The sequence below is a fragment of the Paramisgurnus dabryanus genome, chromosome 8, assembly GCF_030506205.2.
Source record: "Paramisgurnus dabryanus chromosome 8, PD_genome_1.1, whole genome shotgun sequence".
Taxonomy (NCBI): domain Eukaryota; kingdom Metazoa; phylum Chordata; class Actinopteri; order Cypriniformes; family Cobitidae; genus Paramisgurnus; species Paramisgurnus dabryanus.
Window position 1 is genome coordinate 40062311 of NC_133344.1, and position 10925 is coordinate 40073235.

Below are 10925 nucleotides of genomic sequence, written 5' to 3' on the forward strand. Positions count from 1 at the left end.
AATGCAGTTATAAGTAACAATATAATTATAAGTAATAAAAACTTAATTTTATACATACATTTTACTAAAACAAATAAGTCAGATGATATGAAATACCCGCGTTATAACATAAATTAATAACGAGTGCTCCGATAAATGGTGATATACACTAATAACACAAGTTCCCCATCAGAAAGGGTTTTTAGCACAATGGGAATATTGTAACATGCCATCGTTCCTGCCTGAAGCTTCAAAATGTTGATCGTTTAGTGTTTTAAAGGTTTCATGTTTTTAAAGGTCCAGTTCTTCTTGTTTTTGAAGCTTTGATTGTGTTTACAGTGCGCAATATAGCATGTTTCACGTGTAAAAAAACGCTGTATTTTACACACAATTTACTTATCTGTATAGCGCTGTTTTCACTGTCCTCAAAACAGTCTTTCTTGTTCTATGTAGTCTCTCCTTCAGAAATACGTAACGAGTTCTGATTGTGTAGCTTGTTTGGTGTGTTGTGATTCGATAGCAGCTTAGCTTAGCAGAGCCGTTTGAGTCAAAGCTGGCGACTGACGTATTCCTGTGGGCGGAGTTTAGTAAAAAACTGTTTTATTGACGTCATTAAATCGGGAAGTAGAGGTCTGTAGTCCAAACCAACCGTTCGCTGTAGGCTTTGAAAGGGAATTCTGTTAAAGAAAATATATCGCGTGGCAGTGAACTTTGAGCTTATTCGTTTTGCAGGTATTATTTATGCTATTACAGCAACATTACACAAAGTTTGAAAAATGAGATCAGGAAGAACGTGACTTTTAAAGTTTAAAGGTTGGCCAGTATAAGTGCACAGGTGCTATTTATTTTTATTTTTAATTAAGTTACCCTTTAAAGGGTCTATAATAAGTAAAAGAGACATTTAAGACACTTTATTATAACTGAAATTCCTGTGTAGCACATTTTTTTACAATATGTCACTGATTCTTGAAACTTTGGCAAAAACATGTCCCACTAAGAAAAGTGCTAATTATGTTGGAATTTAAAAAAAAATTCATGAAGAAAAAGAATCAATGTTATAATCAGGGGGTCCTTTGCACATATGTAAGGTTCTTTTATAGGTTTATTTTTTATTAATTTAATGATTATATGCTTGCCCATTGCCTACAAAATCAGCTGTCCTCAGTTAAGAGATAATAATTTCAACTTGATTAAAAAAGCCTAAAGTAATAATTGAATTGAATAATATATTTACCACATGAAAGAGTACATTGTAATATGTATTAAAAACTACAAACAGTGAGTTTTGAACAATATTTACTATTATTTTGTGATTGCTCAAAACGTGTCCCACATATTCGTCACCACCGTCAGATATTTATAAAAAGCAATAAAATCAGACAACTACAGGGTCAACTGCATTCCTGAGGACCCCATTTTCAAACCTTCAGCTCTACTGCATGCTTCAAGATCACTCAAGCTCCTGTATGTTTGATATTTTCTCTTAAACTTGTTCATATTTTTGGACACTGCTACTGTGACAACCATAACATGTCAACACCGTCATCTTTGTAAAAAAAAAAATATAGATTAGATTATGAAATAAATGTATAATTTTTAAGAAGAGGTCTGAAGTAGCTAGCAACAGAGGGGAAACAAGATGGCTAATGTGAACAACTCATCTATTTTTTTTAATCTATATTAGGTTTTTGTCACCACCGTCAGGTTTTCTGTCTTTTCTGTCAGGTTTTATGTATTTTAGGAAGTTATGATTTGATATTTGTTCATCACAGTGCTCAGGATTGTTATTTTTTGGGCCAAATATTAACAAAGTTTAAGTAAGAAGCCATTGACTTGAGTGGTATACATTTTGAAATAATGAGGCCAATGTCACCACCGTCAGATTAGTGTCACCACCGTCAGACAGAGTTTTATTGGTTTTAAATGAATATGCTTACAATATATTTCTTCAGTGCTGTTGAGTTATTAAAGTAATAGTCTCTATTAATATAAAAATATGTTTATTAAATAAAAAAATCATTACTTTTTCTATTTAGGCTTAAAGTAAATGTTGTATGAGTAATAACTGGAAAAACGCCTATTTTATGAAAAAATACAATATATTTTTTTTAAATATTTAAACCTCTTTTATCCAAATTCCCAAGAATCACTGATGTAGTTCTAAATGTAGGTTTGGGAGGAGCCTAAATATTCAGTCATGTCAATCATCATTATGGGTGTATATGAGCAGCCTTAAGGCCCCGGGTCCAGCTGCAATTTTTCGACATGCATCATAAAAAAAATTCTGCAAGGCGAGTGTACTTAAAAATGTCAGATATCTGTTCCAGTTTAGATCTTCTTATTCATTTGTTGACATTTATTTCAACAAGAAACTCCGGGATCATAAGCCTTTCTTTACCCACCCAGTCCTGCCAGCAGCAAAGATAAGCTGCATGCTCCCGTCCGCTCTCATTTAGCATTTCGTCATAAATAAATATAAGTCTTTTTTTCAAAATGTGCTCGTGATCACATTTCCAATGTACGTGTGTTCTTGTACGGGTTATTTGTCAACAAATATTTAAATGAATATGTTGGCTAGTTATTGACCCCAATTAGCCTCTAGCAACCTTTTGCACATACGGATCAATTTCAGCAGTGATATCTTCAAGTTCATACTAAAGTGATCCCAGCCGATTGCTCTCTCATTTAACAGTCGCCGCAACTTTTCTCGCTGCCATGGCAGCGATCTTATCCCGCTCACACTACCGCAGTAGCAATTCACCCTTGCTCCCACAAGACAATACAATATATTGATTAAATTAATTAAATTAAACCTTTACTTAATATCGTAATGATTTTCGGCATAAAAGAAAAATCTATAATTTTGACCCCACTCTAAAAAAATTGTGGTAAATAGCACTAAAAGCTAATAATTAGGGATCGACGATATGGATTTTTTAGTGCCGATGCGGATTTTTGTTCCATCAGCTTTAGCCGATGACCGATACAGGCTGCCGATTTTCTTGAGCCGATATTTGGAGCCGATACTGCTTTTGCTCACTCAGTTTACATCATAAAAATGACACAATGATGATGCCAAATGTTACAAGTCTCAATTTAAAAAAGTAACATTTATTGAACTTAAAAAAAAACTATATTTAACAAATAGTAAAAACAGGTGAGGGTGCTATGGAAGCATGAACTGCGCTCTCCACAATGACAGGGAACTTGTCAGCAAAGGATATTGGTTTCTAGCACTTTACTACTACAAATATATAGAGATGAGAAATAAAAACCTATATCTGAAGATAAGCGATACCAATCAAAATAAAGCAACTTCAATAATTTTGATCATTTAAGGTATCAACCAGTGATGCATTTCAACATTTCAATAGTGTTTTAGTCAAGACCACCTAAACCGAGACAAAGTCATGACCAAGACAGGCCGAGACCAAGACCAGTGCAAGTCACTGCATTAAAACACTTATGATAAAATGTGGAATATGCATATGATTAGGCACTTCTTGTCTGTGCGCGTGTGTTTGCCATCAGAGAAGTTGATCAAATAATCAAAGGCATTGCAGATATGTGGGAATTTATCTTTGTCTATAAGCAAATAAAAGTGAACAAACACTAAAGAGCTGACACCAACTTAAACATTTATTCTGAACTGTCTTTCCATGGCTTGGCATCCACTTAACAAAATGCAGGTGTTTTTAGTAATAAAATTAGAAAAATTGTCATTGGGAGAAACTTAAACAATGCTTAAACAATGCCAACATCATATGCCAAACCTGAATAAACTGCATAAAATTAATGATAAAAAATAAATTTGTGATGTGCCATCAGTTTTGGTCTTGACCGGTCTTGAAATAAAATTCCGAGTCCTCTTTGTCTGAGACCGTGACGAGAAATGGAGTAAAAATGTGGTCGATTCCTCGAGAACTACAACACTACATTTCACCCCCTACCCCATAAAAACACAACTATGCCATAATTAACATACAATGATGCCACAGTCCTGATCTCCATATTGCCACCACAGCAACTTGTCTCCTATGCCAACCCATGTTTACAGTACAATGCCCTAAAGACTTCAACAGTTACACATTAGACACACATTTAATAAAAGGTGCTATAAAAGGACACACAGAAACTTACAAGATGCAAAAATGTTTGTGACTTCACAAAATGAGGAAGAGGATAAAATTTTTAAGTTCACTAAACCCACATGACGTGGTGCTGTACATGTGACGGGTTGCATTAAAATGACTGAGCATATTTTATGCATTCATTATAAGACGAATGCTGTCTTCTAAATCTTAACCATTGAACATTTTTGCTTTGTCAGAGTGACACAGGATATTTCAATATCACAGGTCAATGCATTAAAACTGACATCATACAGCAAACCATCAACCTGGTAACAGAAATCTCTTGATAAAACAATTGTATTGAACAGAACACCAGGCGTTTGTTGTGAGGTGATGTTATATTAAAGTTTATAAAAAGCTATATTATACTAAACGTATGCGGATCTTCATACATTTCATGTGTTTAATATCTGTGGTATTTCTAATTACATAAGCACCTCTGTATATTTGACGCCAGATGGCAGAGAGATCACACACATCTTTACATTAAAATCACTTTGACGAATTAATTAGACTTAATCACGCACACGCAAAGTTAATGTCTGTTAGCATATTTATACACATTCACTTATCGTTATTTAGTAAACGGATGATGTATATTTTAATTTGCAAAGTGAACACTATAAACTTGTAAGCATATATGGATTAATATATACTTGTGAAACATATTGTATGTGTTAAGTAACGTATTTGTTTATATGAAACTAAAGAACAAACTAAACATAGGCATACACACCGATGCGCTACCAACAACATTTCAGCGACATTTTAACCGCAAACAGATATGTTATCTAGCGTATTTCGCATCTAATGAAGTTAAGTTTGTTGTTAGGCTTAGTATTAAGCTGAAAATATAAGTTTTAAAACAAAGTTTTAGGAAAACTCTTACCTGCTCACTAGAACGCCGACCAGCGATTCACTAGATGCGGAAACCTGACGTCACCCTCCGTCATACACGCTCGACCAGTCCATTCCTCCGAGAGGGGGCGTCAATATTTGTTAAGTTTATTTTCTTGGGGAAAAATGTCATGAGTATACATGTGTGGATTTTTAATAGTTTTAAGGAGAATATAGTGAGTAAATTGTGTTATTATATTGTGCGTTTTTGATATTACAATAAAGTCCCAAATATTATTTCAGTGTAAACTTACCTGGTAATGTAGTGGACGAAACTAGAAAGGTTTTATGGAGTTCAACATGTGAAGAGAAACAATCAATCTCAAAGTGCAACGGGTTAGGGGTGATGGTTATGTAATCATGAGGATGGCACAACGTGTCTGTATGTCCATGAATCTATAGTAACCTTTCCTAGTGCTGAACGACAAGTCCAGTTTAAAAGAAAAATAAATAAATGAATACACAAATGGGTAGAAGATGTTGAAGAGTGTAAATCTTGCAATGATACGATTTAAGTTAAACTGCCAGTACTAACTAAATTTTAGTGAGGGATACTTGGAGCAAAAAGTTGAGTACAATAACTTATTAATACGTCCTTGAACGTATCAGATAACATGATAAATAATATAATTAATTATTAATTAAGGACCAGTTGTTGAAAGTATAATGTTGTTGCAGTAATTAATGTTAAATGAACACGGTTGAAATCACTGTACATTTGTAATTATCATAACATATGTACCGATTATTACAAGCATTTGCTGCAGTAATTGCTCTCGCGATGCTTTGATGTCAAGTCGGTGAATCTGCGCAGCTCTGCGTGAACTCGAACACGACTCATTTCTGTTGTTCTCCGTAAGCCTCTCTGGTGGGATAAAGTGGGTCGGTAGAGTAAAGTTAGGATTAGATAAGGAGGGATGATAAAACATCCATTTAGATAACAGAAGTCAGAATCATCACGTACGCAAGTCAAATTCGCCATCCAGTACACTAGGAGGCAATAATGCCCATGAGGAGTCGGTCGCCATTAATAAAGAACAAGAAGAAGATGAAGATGTCCTCCAGTGGCGCTGTGGCGCAGTTAGCGCTCTACAACAGATTTTTTTTCACGCTCGAAAAAGACACAGGAACAGTAGTGAAGTATCATTTGAAGCCTAGTAACTACAAACATGTCAATATTTACACCTACTAACCAAATTAGATTAACGAATGTCGCCGTTGTACGGATGAAGAAAGGAGGGAAACGATTTGAAATAGCTTGTTATAAAAACAAAGTAATGAGTTGGAGATCTGGCGCGTGAGTATGATTCTGTATGTACGCAGTAAGCATGCGGCATCAAAAGCCCTTTAATCGTAAGGTTATGACAGCTTGTTATCGTAGGGCTAGTGTGACGTTATGAAAAGTAAAGTATAAATGCAATATAATGTACAAAAACATACTGTTCCAGATTTTTATAGGTTATAAAAATGTTGATCTTTTTCCCTTAAATATAGTGAAAAAGACCTCGATGAAGTCCTGCAGACAAACACAGTGTTTGTAAATGTGTCCAAGGGTCAAGTGGCAAAGAAAGATGACCTGTCAGTTGCCTTTGGCACAGAAGACTTAACAGAAATATGCAAACAGGTGAGTCTGTGATATGATCTTCCTTGTTTGTGTTATGCTTTTGAAAAAAATGCACACCAGTATTGTTTTTTGTAAGGTTTGTTTGTAAAAACTACTTAAAGGGGACATTTCACGACACTTTTAATATTTCAAATAAAACTTTGGTGTCCCCAGAGTACATATGTGAAGTTTTAGCTCCGAATACCATATAGAAAATTTATTACAGCATGTTTAAATTGCCACTTTGTAGGTGTGAGCAAAAATGTACTGTTTTTGGGTGTTCTTTTAAATGCAAATGAGCTGATCTCTGCACTAAATGGCAGTGCAGTGGTTGGTTAGTGCAGATTATGGGGCGGTTTTATCCCCTTCTGACATCACAAGAGGAGCCAAATTTCAATGACCTATTTGTTCACATGCTTGCAGGGATTGGTTTACCAAAACTAAGTTACCTGTTTGTTCTTTAGCACATTTTCTAGGTTGATAGAAGCACCAGGGACCCAATTATAGCACTTAATAATGGAAAAAGTCTGATTTTCATGGTTTGTCCCCTTTAAATGTCCTAATATAACTAAGGCCTAGCCCTGCATTAATCTAAACCCTGTTCTTCTCCAGACAGTGAATTTTATATATTTTTTGTCCAAGTCATGGATGTAGCCTTAAATTTTTGTTTCCATTTATTAAAATGTAATCCACCTGTTAACTTTTCGGGTCCGTTTTCAGGTCCAAGCCTTGGCTGACAATTTTAACGGCTGTTTTTTGGCACTGTTAAATAATTTCATGCATTTAAGATATATTTTTATAAACTCACGTCACCGTGTACACTACATTATCCAGGCTCGCAGCATCCCGGACGTAGGTGATGGAAATTCAGCTTTTTCGTAAGTAAAAGTCAGGGAATTCGATTTAGAGTGGAAACTCAGGCTCAAACTTAAAAAAAAAAAACATTACAATAAATAAATGGTTTACGAAGAATATTAGGTTTTCTTTGTGTACACATATCCTTACAAGTACAATTTTGTCTGTATGTATAAAATATGCTCTTGAGAAATGTTATGTTTATTGTCCTACCAAACTGTTAGATGACATTTACTCCTACGGAAACATTATTGGCCGATAACATGAGTCATGTGCTCTTGATAGAGCGGTAGTAGTGCTCTCTCGCAGTGAGATAAAACCACAACACCCCGACTTTGAAAAAACCCGCTCCTAGCACCAGGCAAAATCACGCCTCCACTCCTGCACCGCTCACATACTTAATGTTTTCAATGACATTTTTCACTTATTTCCAGATTTTAGCTAAAGGAGAACTACAGGTATCAGACAAGGAGCGACATAGTCAGTTGGAGCAGATGTTTCGGGACATTGCAACTATTGTGGCTGAAAAATGTGTAAATCCTGAGACCAAACGTCCCTACACAGTGAACCTTATAGAGAGAGCGATGAAAGACATTCACTACTCTGTTAAAGCAAACAAAAGCACCAAACAACAGGTCAGTGCTTGATCACGTGGCATTCATTATTCCAAATAGATGTTGTGGATGTTCGGCTCAGACACACTAATGAAAGTCAATGTCGCCACCTCCAGGCCCTCGAGGTTATCAAGCAGCTGAAAGAATCCATTCAGATTCAGAGAGCTCATATGCGGCTACGCTTCGTCTTGCCAGCCAAGGATGGGAAGAGGCTCAAGGAAAAGCTTAAAACATTAATAAAGGTGGTGGAGAGTGAGGATTTTGATGATCAGCTTGAGATGGTAAGTGTTTGAGAGATGTGTCTTTTAAAAAATGTTTTTCGTCCTCTGGTATCCAGGGTTCCCACGGGTCCTTGAAAGTTTGTGAATCTGTATATTGTTTGTGTATTTGAGTAAATGTTATTTTATCCCCTCCCCTTCAGGTGTGTTTGATTGATCCCGGCTGCTTCCGTGAGATCGATGAGCTCATCCGCTGTGAAACTAAAGGAAAAGGAACACTGGAAGTGCTCAGTCTCAAAGATGTGGAGGAAGGAGATGAGCGACTGGAATAAAATCATGATCCTATTTTATTTATGTCACATTTTATTTATACGCCCTGTCTGCATGTACACACTATTAGCGGTAATATTTCTTCAGCTATTACTTGTTTTAGTAACATTTCTGAAGTAAATGACAGGAAAGTTCACAGACGTGTAAACAACACAAAGGTTTCAGCTTGGTTGCAATAAAGGATTTAAAAAAATAGAAATGGTTTGGATGCATGGGGTGAAAAGTAAAATGATAAAGTACAGTATAGCATATTTTTATATTTATTTTTTAAGTATAATAAATCATTGCATTTAAATACGAATTTCACTGTTTGAGTTGTGTGCCAAATACAATGACTAAAAGCAATGAATTATGAGTAAAAATAAATAACATAACATAACTACAATGCAATGTGTTTATTTTAATTGTGTGCTCGCTTACAGAAGCCATTGCTTTTCTTCAGCAACATCTTCATGTTTTCCTTAACTTAACAAATCTCTGTGTTATTTTTAGAACAACAGACTTTGTGTTGTTTTAACACATCTTGTGTTGTCCCTTTTATTTATTTCAACACAGAATCAACACAAAATGACACATAATGTGTTAAAATAACCCATAATGTGTTAAATAGGATAACACAAAACAATGTGTTAAAATGAACACATACTTTTTTAGAGTATTCTCACCATTGTGTTATATGAAAACAAAATTTGCATTTACCTTTAACGCTGCCTTAAGCTTTTCATTTAACTTGCCTGATTTCTTTGTCATGGTGCCCTTGATACAGCCTAATGGTTACAGAGTCAGACCTGAAGATCGCAGGTTCGATTCTCAAAAGCAAGAAGGAAATGACTGTGTCGACTTTAAGCAAGGCACCTTACTCTCAATTGCTCTTCAGCTGTTTTTTTTTTTTTTTTTACATTTTTTTATTATTCAAAATGTACATGTACAAACAACAAGGCACCAAGGTTCAAAGTACAATATATCTTCACATTACAGTGTAGGGAACAGGCGCATTGCTGTCATGGTAAATGACTGCCCACTGCTGGGTGTGTGTACACTACTTGCACGTGTTAAACAAAGAGGACAAGTATGGGTTACCTTATTTGACCTTCACTTATTTGTTTATTGCTTTTGATGTAAGATTGAAAATGTAGTAATTTATTACTCCATCACAAACCCATTTCCACCCCGTTCCATCTGCAGTCCTGTGTTAATTGGTTATTGGCAGGTTGTTTATCCAGTACAGTGGGGGTCTTCTGATTGGTCAGTTTGAATGTATCATGTTGTATGGTGTTTAGTCACATGGTTAAGGAATAGATGATAAAGGACAATATTTGGGTATGCTCTTGGCTTCTTCGTCTCTGTGAGCTCTGCTTTTGGATTCGGCTCATTCTCTATGATTTTCTCCTTCGCCTGAGCTCCGTTTGTTCAGGCCATTAGACTCAGATTCCAGTTCTCAATGGTGACACTTTTTTACCCTAAACTTTTCCCATTCTCTGTTTTCTATACCAGGTAATATCTCATACACAATGGAAACAGTTAATTGTACATGTATTATTTACCATTTCATGCATCTATAGTGTAACCATTTTAATTGTAACTTTAAGTAAGTCAGTACTGTTATTAAACTTTTTCATTTATAAATCTGTTGTTTAGTTTTGCACTTAACCCTAGTACATTGTTCAAATTCACTACTCTTACGTTATGTTCAGGATGAAAAAATTAAAAATGAAATTGCTGTAAATGTATCAGATTTTTTTCCTTTTTTTGCATAAATTTGTTAATCAACATCAAAACCACCAAATGTTTACAAAAGTTCTGGGATTTACCTCTTAACTGGCGCTGTCCTGCGAGCGGGACACCTGAGTTTACTTCAATATTAATGTTAATCTTAATCTATCACGACAAACTATATATCGTTGGAAAGGCTTAAGAATGTACTTTTCATATTTCAAAACATTTTAGCAGTTATATTAATGCAGTGAGCATAATTTATTAATTTGTGACAAGAGTATGCAGCAAACCAACACAAAGCTCAGTTTTTTGATACTTTTATGTATACAACATATATACTATATAACATTATTTTTTATTTATTACAATACATTTAAACTGCTCTAAGAATGTATTTAATATTCTCACGTTCAGACACTTTAAAACAAGACTAAGATTAGACCAAAAAAATGCCTGTTTTATTAATTTGAAGGTGTACTTCACCCCCATTAAAAAGAGTTGCGCCAGGTAAAGGGTTAACTCTTTAATTGCCAAATGATGACACTGATTTGGAGGAAAAACACAAAATGACTGATTTGTT

At 35.0% G+C, this 10925-nt stretch overlaps 2 protein-coding genes across 3 annotated transcripts in view; one reads left to right on the plus strand and one right to left on the minus strand.

The window, feature by feature from the left end:
- The window catches only part of porb (P450 (cytochrome) oxidoreductase b), a 56245-nt gene extending 51157 nt beyond the window's left edge, over positions 1-5088 (minus strand). The window contains exon 1 of one of the 2 annotated variants that reach the window (XM_065281799.2): positions 5002-5088. The gene's annotated coding sequence lies outside the window, so the exon portion shown is untranslated. The remainder of the gene's footprint in view (positions 1-5001) is intronic. The other variant, XM_065281800.2, reaches the window with a different exon arrangement.
- A 978-nt stretch (positions 5089-6066) lies between these two features.
- sbds (SBDS ribosome maturation factor) lies at positions 6067-9008 on the plus strand. Its single transcript, XM_065281813.2, has 5 exons — positions 6067-6306; positions 6504-6633; positions 7902-8102; positions 8198-8362; positions 8503-9008. Exons 1-5 carry the CDS (start codon positions 6179-6181, stop codon positions 8629-8631), a joined length of 753 nt encoding a protein of 250 aa, XP_065137885.1. The 5' UTR covers positions 6067-6178; the 3' UTR covers positions 8632-9008.
- The last annotated feature ends 1917 nt before the right edge of the window (positions 9009-10925 follow it).

Coding starts and splice junctions, on each gene's coding strand:
- sbds (XM_065281813.2), top strand. CDS start 6,179: ATGTCAATATTTACACCTACTAACCAAATTAGATTAACGAATGTCGCC. Junction 8,103..8,197: donor ACAAAAGCACCAAACAACAG/GTCAGTGCTTGA, acceptor CGCCACCTCCAG/GCCCTCGAGGTTATCAAGCA. Junction 8,363..8,502: donor TTGATGATCAGCTTGAGATG/GTAAGTGTTTGA, acceptor CCTCCCCTTCAG/GTGTGTTTGATTGATCCCGG.